The sequence below is a fragment of the Medicago sativa genome, chromosome 6 (genome assembly GCF_051527215.1).
Source record: "Medicago sativa cultivar Bolivia chromosome 6, Bolivia_mono, whole genome shotgun sequence".
Lineage (NCBI taxonomy): Eukaryota > Viridiplantae > Streptophyta > Magnoliopsida > Fabales > Fabaceae > Medicago > Medicago sativa.
In genome coordinates, this window is record NC_140754.1 from 9029663 (window position 1) to 9050268 (window position 20606).

At 36.5% G+C, this 20606-nt stretch overlaps 1 protein-coding gene and 2 pseudogenes across 2 annotated transcripts; 2 read left to right on the forward strand and 1 right to left on the reverse strand.

Annotated features, from left to right (window-relative positions):
* The first annotated feature begins 12388 nt into the window (after nucleotides 1-12388).
* On the forward strand, nucleotides 12389-14927 carry LOC146912591 (7-deoxyloganetin glucosyltransferase pseudogene; annotated as a pseudogene).
* Nucleotides 14928-15967: 1040 nt separating this feature from the next.
* On the forward strand, nucleotides 15968-17690 carry LOC146912592 (7-deoxyloganetin glucosyltransferase-like; annotated as a pseudogene). The gene is made up of 2 exons (XR_015016780.1): nucleotides 15968-16525; nucleotides 16617-17690. The product of XR_015016780.1 is annotated as a 7-deoxyloganetin glucosyltransferase-like (transcript).
* A 991-nt stretch (nucleotides 17691-18681) lies between these two features.
* On the reverse strand, nucleotides 18682-20558 carry LOC146912593 (7-deoxyloganetin glucosyltransferase-like). Its single transcript, XM_085722154.1, has 2 exons — nucleotides 20005-20558; nucleotides 18682-19828 (listed from the first exon to the last, which is right to left on the reverse strand). Exons 1-2 carry the CDS (start codon nucleotides 20507-20509, stop codon nucleotides 18900-18902), a joined length of 1434 nt encoding a protein of 477 aa, XP_085578280.1. The 5' UTR covers nucleotides 20510-20558; the 3' UTR covers nucleotides 18682-18899.
* Between the last annotated feature and the right edge of the window lie 48 nt (nucleotides 20559-20606).

Sequence of the window (20606 nt, forward strand, 5' to 3'; positions counted from 1 at the left end):
TTGTATTGACAGAGAGATTAGCTAAATCATGTATTAAGTTTGAAATTCGAATTTGGTCCACATAAACCCTAATTTTATGAAATTTTTTTACAAAAGGGTTAATCAAAAACTGTGGATGCAAAAGGAAAGGAGTACGAATCTGTGCATGATTTTGTCTCATCTCAGTCATTTGAGCATTATTTCTACAGATTTAGAATCAACAGAAAAATCTTCTACCCTAGAGTTTGGATAAACATTATGCAATTAACGGATAGCAGAGAAAGAATCACAAACCTGATGATGTTAAACAGAAATAAAATGCAAGTGCAGAAAAAATTTTTGCAATGGACTTGACTTGACTTGGTTTGTATTCTTTGAAGCTTTGAAAATTGTAGGGTTAGTGGTAATGTTTGAGAGAAGAAAATGGAGAACTTTTGTAGAGAGAGAAAATCACAACGAAAATGATAAGGAATAGGTGGTAATGGGGTGAGTTAATGGGAGTTAGTGGCTTTGATTTTCGTAATTGTCAGAACTGCATTAACTCGCAATGGCAAACAGATTTACTCGCAATTGCGAGTGAATTGGTGGTCAAAACAGTCAATGTCCATTTTACTCGCAGTTGCGAATTGTTTTACTCGCAATTGCGAGTTATGGCAATTCAGAATTCTGCTCTCTGTTTGGCTTCTGTTTTGGATGTTTCGATGTTTAGCACATGACTCTAATACCTAATTATGCCTTAAAAACATTAAATAGACTTACAAAGTTGGGTTGCCTCCCAACTAGCACTTGTTTAACGTCGTTAGCTCGACGCCATTTTCCTTAGGGTGGCCAAAATGACACATTCAACACATCATCTTTTTAAATCCTATGCTTTGGGAGGAATTCCATGAACTTTAGATACAACTTACGTGGAGTCCATTTCCTCCTTACTTTTGTTTTGTTGAACAAGGCGCAAATTTCATCAATGACACGATCAATTTCTACCTTGTTCACTTTCTTCCCTCTTGCTTCCATTAATGCTTCCTTGCCAAGTAACCGTTCCTGTTTCTCTATAACCATCATCACCTCTCCATTATCAACATTTTTGGCCTCTTCAATATATGAGCCACACCCTTCTAACATTGTATCTTCCTCAGTTTCCACAATATTTTCTTCAACAATCTCTCCAACTTTCTCATCCATATTTAAATTATTTTGTTGATCTCCGTGAGTGGATTGAATGTTGGCTTGGTTCTCCATGATTTGTGCTTGAATCATCTCCATCTGAGATGATAAATTCTTCAATCTTTGGTTGGTCTCTTGCATGTTTATCATGGATTGTTGCATGAAGATATTCAAAGTATTTTCCATATTGGTTATCCGTTCATCTTTAGAAGGATATTGTTGATACTATTGATATGGTTCATACTCATATTCAGTGTAGAAGTTGAAACAACCATGATCAGCCATGACTTCTTTTATGTGGAGAATCTGAAACGATTATTACTAACAAGAAAAGATTTCTCTATATACCAAAGAGGGGTTAGTACAAACAACTGTAAAGTAAAGAAAAATATTTACGGATTATATACAAATGCTTAAAATGATAAATCAATCATACTATCTATGATACCTAAACACCAATCCCCGGCAACGGCGCCATTTTGATGAAGTATTTTTGCATCAAACAAGATAAGTATTGTGTATCGTCTCCACAGGGACTAGCGCGATATCAATGACAATTCAACATCAAATATCATTCTAAGTATTAAGAGTACTTGTTTGTTTCATTTAAAACTAAGTGAACTAATTTGCAAATAATAAAATGGAGATTAATAAGGCTTGAAACTTGTTAGGATCAAAGTTCCTTAACCAAGTGTCACACATAACCAAATGATCAAATGCGGATTCTAGCTTCTCAAACAATATTATCACAATCATTTCTACAATATCCTTCGTGTACAAAGTGATATCATTATTTCTAAGGTATCGTTTAAACATTCGTGTCCAAACATTTAAAAGATAACAAAGTCGATCGGATAACTTAATCGACCGTGTCCAACCGACTAAATGTCCAAAAGCATTAAGTTCTTGATTAACGGTGATTATCAAAAATTACCAAAAGTGTCAAGAATGATAACTTAAGATAGATTGTTACTCTAGATCTAGATTCAAGAGTTCGTGTCCAAATCATCTTGAATCTCTTTGAAAGCATTAAGAGCAAGAATAACAACAATATTGAATAAAAGTGCTAGAACCAAATATTTATAAATCAAAAGATTACATGTTAGCAAGATCAAGTACCTCTAATCCCAACAAAGGAGATTTAGCTACTCATCATCATGGAAGCCTTGCAAGAATGGATTGAAAGAGAAAGATTCATTACAACTTGTGATGTCTCAACAAAGGTGATAGATATCTGGTAAGTGTACCAAAAACTATCGGAGTAGTAAAAATATCGATCCACAAGGACTGTGTTAATTTCAATTGTAGCAAGCGCGTTATACGTTAGGATGTGTAAAGTTTGTATTTGGTTGCCCTAGGCAGTAAGGTTTGGTTTTAATCAGATTTGATTAAAGTAGAAAGAGTTTGAAAGAAAATTATATTGAGATGAATGGTTAAGCTGGTAAATCCACTATTGCTTTATATGAAAAAGTCTTCCTCTCTCTACTCTCAATTACTACTCAGTTTTTACGATAAATTAACTAAGTGACTTTGATCAATCTCTCGCATCAAAGCCCTTTCCTAAGTTATAACCCTATTAATCTCTTAACGTGATTGAATAACCGCGGAAGCAATTTTGGAACGTTAATTCATGTATCATAACCCTCAATTTCCTATCTCTAGGCTCCTAGTGTTGAGTTAAACAAAATTACTATTTCAGGATTAAAAGCTAGGGCTAGTAGTCATTCAATTCCTAAGATCAATTCATGTGATTGCAAGAAGCTAGGGCTAGTAGTCATACAAAACAATAATCATGAAAAGCAGTAAACACAAGTAATTCTGAATAAAAACTGAATAGCATTGATTATAGAGAGAGTTCAACTACAAAATCATATATTACAAAAGTTTCATCATGGCTTAACCAAAGTAAAGGTTTAGCTACTCATAGCTAAACAATCATAAGAAATAACAAGAGAAAACATACATAAATCTAACCAACGAGTTGTTGGTATGAGATTCAGGGCTCGTTCCTTGGTATCCTGTCGTCCTTAGTGCTCAAAATTGCAATAATAATATGTACCAAAACCCTTGCTAGCAGCTGGCTATTTATAGAAAGAAATTAGGGTTTCAGAAAAAAAAGCCCATCATCGTGCCACGTTACGGGCTTGTCGTGGCACGATGCTTCATTAATCCTACGTGGCAGCTGACAAAATCAACTATCGTGGCACGTTGCATGTTGCTTCGTGCCACGAAAATTCCAGTGTTGAATCCTTTGTCCCACGCTTCCTTCAACGTGCCACGAACGTGATAAACGTGGCACGATGGTTGAGTTTTAGGCAATTTTCCTTGGTTTCTTGAAGTTTCTTCTCTTGAGCTCTTGTTCCTGTTTTGGCTTGATTTCACCATGAATTCATTGCAGTTGACTCTCTAAATGCTATAATAAAGACCTAAATATGACTTAAAAACTAATGTTGATGCACTGTCATCACAACCCCAAACTTAAACTATTCCTTGTCCTCAAGGAATCCAATTTGCAAATGGAAAAATCGCAGTGAGATAACAACTTACCAACCAATGATATGCTTAAAAAGTTCACTCCTTTCCGATGTAATGATGTACCGGATGCCTAGCTCTTTCCTCCAAATCCACAACTCCACGTAATTGTTTGAATAGGGTCACACAATCATCATGCAGGTCTGCTGTATTACCATAAGCTTGAAAAATTTCTAAGCTGTCAATCAAAGTCAGAGTCAAGTACACACTTTAAGGTTTTTCAGGGTTATAACGGGGCTTAGGTGAAAGGTGGATATAATTTGGGCAGTAGTGTTATAAAACAATGAAGTTAAGCTCATACTACTTGGATATCTTTGATAACAACACAGAAAACCAATCTCCTTCCTTTCAAATTTAAAACAGAAGAGTACTAGAGAACTAATTCTTTTGAGTCATATAAACCTTGTTGGTCTCATACACAAGATTCTTTTCTTTTCATTCATTTTTTTTCTTCTGCACATTTTCAAGTGCTTTTCAAGAGACAAAATATAATATTTAGCCATTTTCCTTCTCTTGGTTCTCTAGTACCCCCACCCCAAACTTAGTAAGTTGCTAATTCCAGAGGCAACCCCAAACTTGAACATTTCACAACCTAAAGAGCTTACTTCAAACAAATTACTGGGACATTTAATCCTAAGGTCTTCTAGGTTTGTAATATGGCTCGCCACCGAACAAAAGTGATCTATACCTAATGGCTCAAATTGGCTTTACAAAGGATAAATAATTCATAAATCAAGGTAGGCTCAAAAAGGCTCAAGGTACCAAGCACTTTGCCTTAATGTGTACAAAACAAGACCAATCAACAAATAGAGAAATATCGCAAGTTCTAGAAACAGCAGTTGCATGGAACACTCATATATGTAAAATTGGAAAAATAAAAATTTGGCTATGGACCTTACAAAGTTGAGATATCTGGGAGTTATGGCTACCTATTTCCTTTGCCGAACACTTCCCTTTGAAACAATTAGGCATCATCCTCCTTGAACTCTTTGGCATATCATTGGTATAGCATTGTTATGAAACTGATAAATTTCCACAAGCAAACAGATTCATCAATAATAAACAAAGGAAAGCATCACAAATGGTGGGAATTAAAGTTAAACATCGTTACCAACATAATGTTTAAACAGAATAAAAATTACATAAAAAAAACAAAAGACAGAAAACTGAAAAAGAAATTTGGACTCCAAGTCCATCACTGCTCATCATCATCCGTGGCCTCTGGATCACCCTGCAAGCCAGCATAAAATTCATTCACGCTCTGATCACTAGCTGCCTTCCCACGAGCAAAGTCGGATCGAAAATGACCCTCTCTCTCACCAGCACGTCTCCTCTGCTCCACAAAGTAGTCCTCCATGTTGGCCTCAGTGCCAAACCGGTTAAAAGCATTGCTCTGCAGCGACCTCTGACGGTGCTGATCAGCAGCAAGAGAAAGCTCCGCTCCAAAGTAGGGACCGTCCACATACAGCTGTGATGATGTGTCCTGAGCCCAGCAAGCCATACCTCCTAAGTAATCCAGCATCATCGGGTGTAGCGGTGGGTACTGAGGCGCATCCTCCTGCATAGGTTGTGCCTGAGATGGTCCACCATGCTCTCTCTGAACCGGTGGTCCTTCCCGACCCTTCTTCTTCTCAAACTTCACCATAGAGGTGTCATCAATGTCTCCCTTTGACTTCAACATGATATCCCCAAGCTCCTTCGAGACACCTTCTTCCTTACACACGGCATTAATCAAACACACATGCCCCAAATGCACCGAAGTCCCGCAATCCGCCATCTCTTGAATACTCATGCTGAGCAGTCGCCCAACATTGATCCCATAGCCAAAGATAATAGCCTCCAGGATGTACAACCTCTCCATTGGTAACTCAGATGTTGCAGAGACACTCTCAATCGTATAATGAATGAATGAAGCTCAAGCCTTGTTTTGAGGCTTAAGATCCACCACATCCATCCTAGTGGGCAGTCCAGTGGCCCTAGACCTCACATAATCAGTCCCCTCTATCCTAATTTCCTGCAGAATCTGTTGAAGCACATCATCAGAAGGAAAATTATTCGTGCTTCTCTGCCTTCTAAACTCCACATGACATTGTCTCGGTGGCTTTAGCCCTAGAAATGCATTGATGGCTCTAGGGCTGTAATCAACCTACTTCCTACGAACGAAGGCCACACGATCTTCATTTCCGAAAGCATTAGCAAAAAATTCAAGAGCGATAGTGCGATTGCTCTCTTTTGTCACCAAGTTGTTAAGCTTCTGCCACCCAAGAGTTCTTATGGTTGTTCAAATTGTGGATATCTTTGGAGATTGATGAAATCAAACCTACGTTCGCCAGTGAACTTGAAACTCTTAATCTTTTCAAAACGCTCGGCATGAGCGTCATCCTCAAATTTCTCGTATGTGGGTTCCGGTGGGGGTTGGGTTGATCTGGTGTTGCGGGTTGTTCTAGAACGTTTGTGGGATGATGAGGCCATTTGTGAGGTTAGGTTAGATGGTTTGGATGTTTGGGATATGGGAAGATGAAGATTGGTGGTTAGGGTTAGTGAGAAAAGGTTTTGGGTTGATTTTGTGGTTAAAGATTAATGGGTTGGTGATATGTATGGGTTAGGTTGTTTGTAGGGGTTAAAAACTTGATTGTATGATGGTTAAGAACGAATTTGAGAGGATGAAGATGATTAGGGCGAAATTTGGGCAGAGTTTCGGTAGAGAGAATGGAATAATGAAAAATTTTGTGAAGCATGTATATATAGGCAAGGGTCATCGTGCCACGTTGGGTGATGGACGTGCCACGAAACGGTCTGTAACGGTCAAATGATTTCAAAACTTCCCACTCACGTGCCACGATGCATAAAAACGTGGTACGATCATCGTTCTAGGTAGCAACGTGCCACGATCATAGAACCATCGTGCCACGTTCTTAGTTCTTCCAGCAAACGTGCCACGTTTTGAGAGTGTTCGTGCCACGAAATTTCCAGTGGCGAACCATGTTGAAAGAACTCTCAAAACGTGCCACGATGAAGAACAGTCGTGCCACGTTTGGTCTAGACTTAGAAAAAAAAATTTCTTTTCAGTTTTCTAAAAATATTTTTGCTGTTTTTTTTTTGTTTTATAAAAATGCAATAAATAAATAAATAAATAAAAATAATACCTGAGCGGATCAAAATCCGATGGGATGCCTCCCATCCAGCGCTTCTTTACCGTCACTAGCTTGACTTATGACGATCCCTAAGGATCAATTGACATCTCTCCCTCTTCCTTGCTTGGGAGCCCACCTTCATGGTTCAGTCTCAGCTGTTGTTCTTTACCCTTTAAAGTTTCTTGTATACCAAACTTCCTCAGCTCCACAGTTTCATAAGAAGGCTTGTTCCTTACCAACCCTTTGTTATAATACCTCCTAGCTCTTTCTATTGTATCTGAAAAAATTGAAAGCATACACCATTGAAAGGTAGCCGCCCATTCTGCATTCCAAAGGGGATCTTCTTATAAGCCAATACACCACATGGATCAGTGAGAGTAGTCTTCGTCATATCGTTCCAAGTTTCCAATCCTCCATACTTGTTGTTAATGGTTTCCCCAGATGATTGTTGCTGCTTTTGTTCCATGCTTGCTTTAACTTGTTGGACATACCCCTTCTCCTCAACATCTTCAACAACTTCTTCACTCTCTATAGATTTAACAATTGATCTCTCCATAGGTGGCATGGGTTGAGGCTTATGGGAGTCATCTTCAACTATTCCTTCAGCAACGTCAATCCGGTAACACTTTGGGTTCTCATCTTGGTGCTTCATTGACTCAAAGATATTGAACACTACCTGCTCCTTATGGAATCTCAACATTAACTCTCCCCTCTCAACATCAATCAATGCACGACCAGTTGCAAGAAAAGGTCTTCCTAGTATGAGTGGTATTTCTTCATCTTCAGCCATATCTAGGATCACAAAATCTGCTGGAAACACCAAGTCATTAGCCTTGACTAGCACATCTTCAAGTACACCGAAAGGATAAGAGATTGACTGATCAGCTAAAGTAATGGTCATTCTAGTTGGTTTTGGCTCACCACATCCCAACTTCTTCATCATCGAAAGAGGCATCAAGTTGATACTTGCTCCCAAATCACATAAAGCTCTATCAATGTCTACCGGTCCAATGGAACAAGGGATAGTAAAAGCACCAGGATCCTTCAGCTTGGGTGGTAGCTTCTTTTGGAGAATAGCACTACAATTTTCAGAAAGTGCTATGTTTTCATCATCTTTAGGCTTCCTTCTTTTAGTTAACAAATCCTTCATGAATTTGGCGTACAAAGGCATTTGATCAAGAGCTTCACTGAAAGGAATATTCACCTGGAGTTGCGAGATAAGTTGCATGAACTTCTTGAATTGTCCCTCATCCTTTTCTTTCTTCTTGGACAAGTGAGGGTATGGGAGCTTCACATATGATGGAAAAACTTGTGGTTTATCTCCATCTTTCAAGATTTGACTCTTCGACTTCCTCAAGATTGAATCCTCATCTATTAATCTCTCACTTTTTTCTCCCTCTATTTTTTTCTTCTTTTCATTTTCAACTACTCCTTTTTCACTTTCTTTTTCAACTTCGCCATCTTCTTCTACCTCCACTACTACATCATCAGCTTTCTTTGGAGCTTTTAGAACTAAAGGTGTCAAAACCTTTTTGCTCCTCAATTCAATAGCATTACAAGACTCATTCTTAGGGTTTTCTTTAGTGTTACCTGAGAATCCTCCTTTGTTTTGTTCAGCCAGTTGCTTAGCTAATTGCCCCAATTGAGTTTCAAGCATCTTCCTGGAAGCTTCATTATTCTTTCTTTCAGCTTCTTGACTTTTCTTCATCTCCTCAAAGTTGCCTTGAGTCATCTTCATAAAGTTCATCATAGTTTCCTCAAGAGCTGAAGGCTTTCATTGTTGTTGTTGTAGAGGAGCAAGCATTTGAGAGTTCAAAGCGTTGTTATTTAAGTAGCTTAGATTGGGATGCTTGTTGATTCCTGGAGTGTAGTATTGATTTTGCCTTTGATATCCTCCCATGTAGTTGGCTTCTTCACTAGATCCTTTGGGCACACACTCACCATTGGGATGTTCCTCCCCACATAAATCACACTTGATTGCAGCTACTTGTTGTTGCTTGTGAGCCAACGTGAAGCCTTGAAACTCCTTAGTTAGAGCCTCGATTTGTTTGTTCATAGCTGCTTGGTTAGCAAGGATGGCAGTTTGCTCACTTACCCCAAACACTCCTCTTTCCTTCTTCTTAGCTTCAACACGATACTCATTTCCAGCCATGTTTTCTATTAAAGCTTGGACTTCATGATCAGTTTTACTCTTGAGACTACCTCCCGCGGAAGCATCTAAGAACATCCTAGTGTTTGGTGTTACCCCCTCAGTGAAGATTTGGAGGTACTGTTTCTCGGTGAACTCATGATTAGGGCATCTCTTAAGAAGCAAGTTGAATCGCTCCCAAGCATCATATAATGACTCACCTTCTCCTTGCTTGAAGTTAGAGATCTCCATCTTCTTTTCCCAATACTTAGACATAGGGAAATATTTCTCTAAGAACTTCAGCTCTAACTCTTCCCATGTTTGGACAGCGCCGTTGGGTATTGTTAACAACCAATCTTTTGCTCTTCCCGTCAAGGTGAAAGGAAATAGCCTTAGTTTCTTTTGTGCCTCAGTCACGGTGGCTGGTTGCACACAAAACTCGCAAGTTTCAGCAAAGCGGCTCAAGTGTTCATGAGGACTCATAGCTTCAGTCCCATCGAATTGTTTGTCCCTCAAACCGTTGAGGACAGTTGTCTTGATGTCGAAAGCAACGGGATTAGCTGGCTGAAAAGTGTGAGTCAGTTGACCGCGATGTGTTGCTAACCCAAAGTCTCCTAGCTTAGGTCTCGGTGGTACAACTCCTTCCATAGTTGCAGATTTAGGAGAAGAGATTGTTTCAGTTTCAGTAGAGATTGGCTCTGGTATTTGTTCTCGAACACCCGGTGGAACGGAATGAGCCAACCTTTGCAACCGAACAGCTTTCCGGAGTGCTCTAGCAGTCCTTTTTATTTCTGGATTGAATTCGAGATCATCGGAGCTCACCTTACCTCGCATAAACAGCAAAATACCTTAGTAGCACTGCACAATACAAAGTAATCAAATGAATACTGAAACAGAAAATTTTAAAAAAATAAAAACAGAAAATTAAATTGCAGAAATCCTAAATTATAACGTAATTGCCTTGTTGAAATGATTCAACAGTCCCCGACAACGGCGCCAAAAACTTGATAGATATCTGGCAAGTGTACCAAAAACTATCGGAGTAGTAAAAATATCGATCCACCAGGACTGTGTTAATTTAAATGTAGCAAGCGCGTTATACGTTAGGATGTGTAAAGTTTGTATTTGGTTGCCCTAGGCAGTAAGGTTTGGTTTTAATCAGATTTGATTAAAGTAGAAAGAGTTTGAAAGAAAATTATATTGAGATGAATGGTTAAGCCGGTAAATCCACTATTGCTTTATATGAAAAAGTCTTCCTCTCTCTACTCTCAATTACTACTCAGTTTTTACGATAAATTAACTAAGTGACTTTGATCAATCTCTCGCATCAAAGCCCTTTCCTAAGTTATAACCCTATTAATCTCTTAACGTGATTGAATAACCGCGGAAGCAATTTTGGAACGTTAATTCATGTATCATAACCCTCAATTTCCTATCTCTAGGCTCCTAGTGTTGAGTTAAACAAAATTACTATTTTAGGATTAAAAGCTAGGGCTAGTAGTCATTCAATTCCTAAGATCAATTTATGTGATTGCAAGAAGCTAGGGCTAGTAGTCATACAAAACAATAATCATGAAAAGCAGTAAACACAAGTAATTCTGAATAAAAACTGAATAGCATTGATTATAGAAAGAGTTCAACTACAAAATCATATATTACAAAAGTTTCATCATGGCTTAACCAAACTAAAGGTTTAGCTACTCATAGCTAAACAATCATAAGAAATATCAAGAGAAAACATACATAAATCTAACCAACGAGGTGTTGGTATGAGATTCAGGGCTCGTTCCTTGGTCTCCTGTCGTCCTTAGTGCTCAAAATCGCAATAATAATCTGTACCAAAACCCTTGCTAGCAGCTGGCTATTTATAGAAAGAAATTAGGGTTTCATAAAAAAAAAGCCCATCATCGTGCCACGTTACGGGCTGGTCGTGGCACAATGCTTCATTAATCCTACGTGGCAGCTGACAAAATCAACCATCGTGGCACGTTGCATGTTGCTTCGTGCCACGAAAATTCCAGTGCTGAATCCTTTATCCCACGCTTCCTTCAACGTGCCACGAACGTGATAAACGTGGCACGATGGTTGAGTTTTAGGCAATTTTCCTTGGTTTCTTGAAGTTTCTTCTCTTGAGCTCTTGTTCCTGTTTTGGCTTGATTTCACCATGAATTCATTGCAGTTGACTCTCTAAATGCTATAATAAAGACCTAAATATGACTTAAAAACTAATGTTGATGCACTGTCATCAAAAGGACGAAGAATCCAACCTCTAATCACTCTCACTCTATATGCTCTAGCCCTATTTTCTCTCTAAAAATATCTAACAGTAAAAGCTATGAGAGAAACTAAGAAAAACTAATATCTAGATAATATCCTCAAGGAATAGCAAGTGGGCTATTTATAGAATTCTGTCCTGCATGAACTCGCCACTGCTAGTAACATCACTCGCAATTACAAGTTAAGTTTTCTGGACCAATAATCTGCTGCCACGTCACATCTGGGGGCTAGACCGCCCTAACTTGCAACTGCGAGTTAATGAGCTCGCCATTGCGAGTTGCTCGCATTTGCTGCTCGCAATTGCGAGTTGAGTGCGAGTAGCTACTGCCTCCTGGATCAGCTTCTGCCATTTTGCACTTTTTCATGATTTTGCATCTTTGATAAGTGTCTTGGGGTAAATTCCTACATAAAAGGGTAGAGTAAGATATATAAAGCGTAATAAGGCATTTAACGCTTATCTCTCGGCTTTTCCTTCAATAACTTGCAAAGCAAGCAACAAAAAGTGCTTAAAATATACATGAATTTAACACTTCTTTGACACTTATCACACCCATTGTACTCTTAGTAACAATTTAAAACATGTTACTTAATTAGTAGATAATTTTTAGCCAATATCTAGCAAACAATCCATCAAAACTGGCATTTTCCTCTCTCCTTGCAGCCACCAATATTTACACACATTAACAACACTTTTTCCCCCATCTCATGAACAATGAACACAGAAGAATTCAATGCCGCCTGTTTCAGCGGAATGTCATTTGACTTAAAAAGCTCAGCAGCAATCCAAATGGTAACAAAAAAAACCCTGCAACCACATAAAAATTACCAAATAAACCAAACTAAAATACATATTTAAACAATTTATTTCCAAGCAAATCAGCAAAGATTAAAAATCCAATCTTTTATAACAAAAAGTACAAGAAACAGATTGTATCTATAGTTTGGTTTGCATTGAGAATGAATCTAGCAGCATGGTGAATATCATATCTGTGATAAGAAGAATCTATCCCATTAGCACCAACATCGCCAACACCCCCTGCTTCTGCATCAACATTTCCACTCCCAGCCCTGTCCTCTAAACGCCCTCAACATCACCATTCGATGTTTAATCAAGTGTGTAGACTGCGAATCATGTTGCTATGGTGAAGTGAACATTGATGGAAATGACATCCACATGCATTATAACCCTTTATTTGATCAAATAAAGGGTTATAATATATATTTGGACACTGAAGTTGACTGGATTCAAGGTTTGAAAAACTTCAGATTGAAGGATCTTCCTACTTTAATGAAGACAAAAGCTCGTAATGACTTGATAGTAATGTTTATGACTGAAGTGGGAGATAAATGTCACGAAGCCTCTGCTATTGTTTTCAATACTTCTAATGAACTTGAGAGTGATGTTATGAATGCTCTTAGTTCTATATTCCCTTCTCTATACACCATAGGTCCGTTTGCTTCTTTTTTATATCAAAGTCCACAAATTCACTTGACATTTTTAGATTCGAATCTTTGGAAATAAGATACTAAATGTCTTGAATGGCTTGAATCAAAAGAACCATGATCGATTGTTTATGTAAATTTTGGTAGCATCACTGTTATGTCTCGAGATAAGCTCTTAGAGTTTTCTTGGGATTTGGCCAACAACATGAAACCATTTTTGTGGATAATTAGGCCTGATCTTATCATTGGGGGCTCAGTTGTTTTGTCAACTGATTTTGTGAATGAAACTTATGATAGAGGACAAATAGCAATCCACTAGAGAAAGTGTTGAACTACCCTTCAATTGGTCGATTCTTGACTCATTGTGGATGGAAATCCACCACTGAAAGTCTTCGTGCTGGAGTGCCAATGTTGTGTTGGCCATTTTTTGCTGATCAGCCACCTAACTGTAGAATTATTTGCCAAGAATGGGAGATTGGGATGGAAATTAATACTAATGTAAAGAGAGAGGAGGTAGAGAAACTGATCAATGAATTGATGTCGGGAGAGAAAGGAAAGAAGATGAGGCAAAAGGCCATGCAGTTGAAGAAGAAGGCAGAGGAAGACACAAGACTTGGCCAAGTGTGGAACCACCCTTTATTGTGTTATGTTTGGATTTTGTCCCTTTCCTGGGCTTATGGGACAAATATAATAAATTACTTTCTTAATTTATTTTTGGTTTAATATGTCTTTACCCCCTGTAATTTGGGCGAGTTCCAATTTACCTCCTGTAAAAAAAAAGTTTAGATTTCAACTTTGTAATTTGAAGATTCTTTCGAATTAGACCCTGAGGCCATCTGACTGTGCAAACATGATGACGTGGCACGCGGAGTCAGCATTTTTGTGGCGCGCTGACTGTATATTTTTGTGGCTCGCTGACTGTATAATTGATTAATTTTGTTTTTAATTTTTTTATTTCAATTTATATTAATTTAAAAATTTAAAAATAAAAAAAACTGAAAATTAATTTTAAAAATAGAAAAATATTCAGATTATTTTTTTCAAAATTGAAAAAATCAGAAAAAAATAATTTTTTTTTTAAATTTAAAAAATTCGAAAAAATCAGAAACAAACTCATATTTATTTTCAAAAAAAAATCTGAAATTAAGATTTTGAAAATTAAAATAAAATCAATTTTTTTTTCAGATTATATAATTTTCAAAATTTTATTTCATATTTTAATCTGCATTATAAAAAATTATATTCAGATTTTAAAAAATAAAAATAATTTCCAGAATTTTAAATTAAATCCTGAACTTTTTTTAATTTCAAATTTGTTTTTCTAAATATTGTTTCTTTTATTTTAAAAATTATATTCCAGAATTTTATTTTTTTTTTAGAAAATTCGGTTTTTTTTCGAAAATACATTGTTTTTTATTTTCGAATAATAATTTTCAAATTTTTAAAATTATTTTTTATTTTTAAATTATTATAATTTCATTTATATAATTTTTTATTTTAAAAAAATAGGCAAAATGCCACGTGTGCCCTTAAAAAAATAAAAAACAAAATTAATTATACAATCAGCATGCCACATAATCAGATATGCACAGTCAGCGTGCCACGTCATCATTTTGTCCAGTCAGATGGCTTTGGGGTCTAAAACGAAAGAATCTTAAATTACAAGGTTGAAATCTAAACTTTTTTTTTTAAGCGGGTAAACCGAAACTCGCCCAAATTACAGGGGGCAAAGACATATTAACCCTTTATTTTTTTAGGCACAAAAAAGTTTGTGTGAGTTGAATTTTTGAGGCTAATTAGGATTAAGGATAGACTTCAAAGTTTAAAAGAGCGCTCACAAACATATTTAAAGATCATCCATCGAACATATACACATGCTAGTAGTGGGAGTTGAATCCACACCCTTCTTGGGTATGATTTATTTTTTACCGTCTAAATCATTTTTTTATTAGCAACTTTTTAATTTTATTATAATCTTTCATTTAACTGTAACAATTTAAAAGATTTTAGATCTTAAAAATATAAGTTATTCGATGTTTAAAGGACTTAAATGGTACAAAAAATATTTAATGAGTCAAATCATGCCTTCTTAAAAGGAAAGATAAAAAATCAGATTTTTTTTTCCTTTCTCACCCTCCACTTCTATTTTGGATTATTTAACCTGAAATGTTGTATAACGATTGAGTGTGTTTTTAATGTGAATTTACATTTTTTCAATAATATAATCTGAAATGTTGTAGGATGTGCGAGATGCTACTAAGATGAGATGAGAAACTCTCGAACATAAATGTAGTTTTAATGTAGAAACTCTCGAACATAAATGTAGTTTTAATGTAGTCTGATCAATGTCATGGTGGTACTAGGTATGCATGGTAGGTCATGTAATTTTATTTTTCAAAAAAAAGTAATGTAATTTTTTTCAATGCATTCTATATATTTTTTTCATGGAAAGATCGTAAGGCCACGATCTCAAATGGCTAAAATGTAATTCAATAGGATGGTCCTCAACCACGTTATTCACGCTTTACACGCTTCTTTTTGTCAGCTTGTGCGTGGACCGTGGTTTCAATTAAATCATTAAATAATTGGAGGATTCAAAAATATAATTTTGTTGGTTTATATATATAGGGGTTTGCTAGAACACACCCACAAGTTTTTATGTGGGAGTGTTTTAGCAAGTAAATAACTAAAAAGTGGTTAAATACACCCTAAAGGTGTATGTTGCTATAACACACCTTCTAACAATAATAAGTGGGTGTGTTCTAGCAAATCCTATAGGCATTTGCTAGAACACACCCACTGGTTTTTATGTGGGAGTGTTTTAGCAAGTAAATAACTAAAAAGTGGTTAATTACACCCTAAGGTGTAGCTTTGCTAAAACACTCCCACATAAAAATTAGTAGGTGTGTTCTAGCAAACCCCATATATATATATATATATATATATATATATATATATATATATATAACACACCCACTAGTTTTTATGTGGGAGTGTTTTAGCAAGCTACACCTTAAGGTGTATTTAACTACTTTTTAGTTATAACTTGCTAAAACACACCTTCTAAAAAATAAGTGGGTGTTTCTAAAAAATAAGTGGGTGTATCCTAGCAAATGCATATAGGAGTTGCTAACATACACCCACTTATTTTTTAGAAGGTGTGTTTTAGCAACATTCACCTTAAGGTGTATTTAACAACTTTTTAGTTATATCTTTGCTAAAACACACCTTAATAAAAACTAGTGGGTGTATCATAGTAAACCCCTATAAATATATGTTGTCCTTTTCTTTCTATTAAAGCAAAGACTTATACTAACTTTAACATTGGATAACAAAATATCAAAGATGAGCAACTTTGCAGAGACAAAGCCACATGCAGTGTTGACTCCATTTCCAGTTCAAGGCCATATCAATGCATTGTTGAAACTTGGAAAACTACTTCACCTTAGAGGCTTTCACATAACCTTTGTCAACACTGAATACAATCACAATTGCTTGCTCAAATCAAGAGGTCCAAATGCCTTTGATGGTTTCACCGACTTTAACTTTGAGACTATTCCAGATGGTTTAACCCCAATTGATGGTGATGGCGATGTCAGTCAAGACATACGCGCTCTTTGTCTATCAATCATGAAGAATTTTCACCACTACTTTGATGAATTTCTTGCTAAACTTAATGACTCTGCCACTGCTGGTCTTATCCCTCCAGTTACTTGCTTAGTTTCTGATTGCAACATGGCATTTACAGTAGATGCTGCTGAAAAACATGCACTCCCAATTGTTCTCTTTTCCCCATATAGTGCATCTTACTTCTACTCTAGTTTTCACATTATTAAATTGTTTCAGAATGGTGTGCTACCACTCAAAGGTAATCATTATGTTCCCTTTTTCTTCCTCAGAGAGGTATATATTTATGTATATAACTTCAAGCTATTGACTTTTGAAATTGTGATATGCAGATGAGAGTTATCTAACAGATGGAAATTTGGACACTAAAGTTGATTGGATTCCAGGTTTGAAAAACATTAGTTGAAGCATTTTCCTGATATAATAAGGATAAAAGATCCTGATGTGATAAAACATAAAAGTGAAGAGACAGATAAATGTCAAAGAGCCTCAGCCATTGTTTTCAATACTTCTAATGAACTCGAGAGTGATGCTATGAATGCTCTTAGTTCTATGTTCCCTTCTCTATACACAATTGGCCCATTTTCTTCTTTTTTAAATCAAAGTCCACAAAATCACTTGGAAACTTTAGACTCTAATCTTTGGAAAGAAGATACTAAATGTCTTGAATGGCTTGAATCAAAAGAACCAAAATCCGTTGTTTATGTAAATTTTGGCAGCATTACAGTTATGTCTCAAGAGAAATTGTTAGAGTTTGCTTGGGGTTTGGCCAACAGCAAGAAACCTTTTTTGTGGATTATTAGGCCTGATCTTGTTATTGGTGGCTCAGAGGTGTTGTCATCTGATTTTTTGAAAGAAGTTTCAGATAGAGGACTAATAGCAAGTTGGTGTCCACAAGAGAAAGTTTTGAACCACCCTTCAATCGGTGGATTCTTGACTCATTGGGGATGGAACTCAACCACTGAAAGTGTATGTGCTGGAGTGCCAATGTTGTGTTGGCCATTCTTTGCTGACCAACCCCTTACTAGTAGAATTATTTGCGAAGAATGGGAGATTGGGATGAAAATTGATACCAATGTAAAGAGAGAGGAGGTAGAGAAACTTATCAATGAATTGATGGTGGGAGAGAAAGGAAAGAAGATGAGGCAAAAGGCCACGGAGTTGAAGAAGAAGGCAGAGGAGGACACAAGACTCGGTGGTAGTTCATACATGAACTTGGACAAAGTGATTAACGATGTCTTGCTTAAAAAATATTAGATTAATGTGATTTTTCTTATTAGATTTATTTATTTTGCAAGCAAGCACAAACAATGCGTAATTTAGAATTTCTAATTATATCTAAATTGTAAGCAATCACAGACATTGTATTTTTTTACTATGCATTGTTTCAAAAAGATTCAACACCATGTGAAGCTCTTTTGTTTTCTGTAATAACATCATAGGAAGCTTTATAAATCCACCGGTTCCAAATTTAGCTCATAAATCAACTTGAGCGCCGAAAGAAAACCAAGAGCATCGCCAATGTAAATTGGACAAATTGGTGTTAACCATTCTGTTTTAGAAAGAATAAAAGCACCATATTTATTTCTAATACAAATTCCAAATACAGATTTGTTGTTATGAGAAGAAAAGGAAGCGTCAATGTTATATTTTACTCGCACCGCCGCAGGTTTTCTCCATTTATCGTCATCTCCTTAAATCTGATCCAAATGTGTATGAGGCTGAATATTACTTGCAACTTGCCAATGGTTTATCAGTGCTTCAGCTCAAGTAATCACAAAGTTTTGTGCAACCATCGTGTGATTCCAAATCTTATGATTGCCTTACTTCCAAATGCTTGACATGATATCAGAAAAATACGATGGTTCTTTCTCCGAAAATTGGTGCAGGAGCTGGAGAACAACATTTGCAGCATCAGACCTGCAGGCAGCTCTAGAAGAAACAGTAGCAGAAAAAGAGCTCCTCTGCAAGACGCTGCGGCTGTCGGACAGGAAAAGAATACATACAAGTTGTCTTCCAATGTATCAACGCAAAAAGCACAATTGGTTGGGAAATTAATCGTGTTGGGTGGCACCGTCTACACACCCGCCACAAATTTTCTTAACCTTAGGTGGAGTTTTTATTTTCCAAATCTAATGCCATTGCTCCTCCAAATCTAAAAGGAGATGTATCAATTAATTCTTGAAAACAAAAGTGATAATCACTTTTCACCAAATATTCTTATTATTCGCCACACGCCAAAACTACTTATCTTCGGTAACTGAGGATAACGTGAGTATCAAAAATTCTAGTCACATTATCCGGACAAAAAACAGTAGAGATTTTGGTAACAACATATAGGAAGAACTAGAAGATCCAATCATAAAATAGCAAGAATATAAAGACACTAATCAAGCCTTAGGAAAATTCTAAAAAGCTTCACATGGTTTTAATATCTTTATGATTAGTGAAACAATGCATACTGAAAAATACAAGATCTGTGATAACATGCCATTTAGATACAAATAAACTTTTCTAAAGAATGCCTTGTTTTTTCTTGTCAATGAAATATTTTCAATAAAAGAAAATCAAGGAACTAGTACAATACTCTTTTGCAGATATAAAATCATTTTAATCTAATTTTGTTTAAGCAACACCTCCTTAATCACCCTGTCCAAGTTCATGTATGAACAACCACCGAGTCTTGTGTCCTCCTCCGCCTTCTTTTTCAACTCCATGACCTTTTTCCTCATCTTGTTTCCTTCTCTAACCATAATTTCATTGACCAGTTTCTCCACATTTTCTCTATTCACATTCGTATCGATTTCGACTCCAATCTCCAATTCATTGCAAATAAATCTACAGTTTGTTGGCTGATCACCAAAGAATGGCCAACAAAGCATTGGCACTCCAGCACATATGCTTTCAGTGGTTGAGTTCCATCCGCAATGAGTCAAGAATCCACCAATTGAAGGGTGGTTCAACACTTTCTCTTGCGGACACCAACTTGCTATTAGGCCTCTATCTGAAATTTCATTCACAAACTCCGATGACAAAATAACCGTACCACCAATGACAAGATCAGGTCTAATGATCCACAAAAAAGGTTTCTTGCTATTGGCCAAACCCCAAGCAAACTCTAAAAATTTCTCCGGAGACATAATTGTGATGCTTCCAAAATTCACATAAACAACAGATGCCGGTTCTTTCGATTCCAGCCATTCGAGACATTTAGTATCTTCTTTCCAAAGATTTGAATCTAAGGCTGCAAACTGACTCTGTGGGCTTTGATTTACAAATGAAGTTAAAGGGCCTATAGTGTATAGAGAAGGAAACATAATATCAAGAGCATTCAGAACATCACTCTCAAGTTCATTGGAAGTATTGAAAACAATAGAAGAGGCTCTATGAAATGTATCTGCTGCTTCAATAATAAATTCTATCCTCGAATCGTTAGGATCTGTTGTCCTTATAAAATCAGGAAGATCTTTCAGTCTAAAGTTTCTCAAACCTGAAATCCAATCTACTTTAGTGTCCAAATATCCATTTGTTAGATAACTCTCATCTGCATATCATAATTACAAATGTTAATGTCTTGAAAAATATGGCACCTTGCACACACATAAATATATATTAAGGTTTTAAATCACCATTACAACCAAATGCTGTTGTGAGCCTTTTCTCAAAACCTTGACACACACACACACACTTCTCTAAGGGAGAGATAAAAGAACTTGTTACCTTTGAGTGGTATGAGACCTTTCTCAATCAATGTACGAAAGTGTAAAACAGACATGAAAGAACAAGCACTAAATGGGACAAGGAGAACAATTGGAAGTGCAAGTTCTTCAGCAACTTGTATGGTAAATGACATTAAACAATCAGAAACTAAGCAAGTAACAGGAGGCACAAGACCAGATTTCGCAGAGTCATCAAGTCTAGCAAGAAGTTCGCGAAAAGGGTAAATGAATTTCTTTCTAATCGATTTACGAAGAGATTGCAAGTCTGGATTGACATCACCATCGCCATCTGGTATAGTCTCAAAGGTAAAATCAGTGACACCATCAAGAGCATTAGGACCTCTTGATTTGAGCAAACGTTTGTGATTGTACTCAGTGTTGACAAAGGTTATGTGAAAGCCTCTAAGGTGAAGAATCTTTGCTAGTTTGAACAATGGATTGATATGACCTTGAGTTGGATATGGAGTTAACACAGCATGTGGTTTTCTCTTTGCAAAATTACTCATCTTTGATGTTAAAGTATAGTAAAGATAAAACAGGTTACGTAATGTTACATATTTCTAAATGAGTCTTGTTAACGAGTACCCCCGGGGCACTCTTTAA

Bases quoted from the DNA above. Each gene is read 5' to 3' on its own strand.
- LOC146912593 (XM_085722154.1), bottom strand. From the start codon at position 20,509: ATGAGTAATTTTGCAAAGAGAAAACCACATGCTGTGTTAACTCCATAT. The intron at 19,829-20,004 runs GTAACAAGTTCT...TATGATATGCAG, and splicing joins AGGTCTCATACCACTCAAAG to ATGAGAGTTATCTAACAAAT.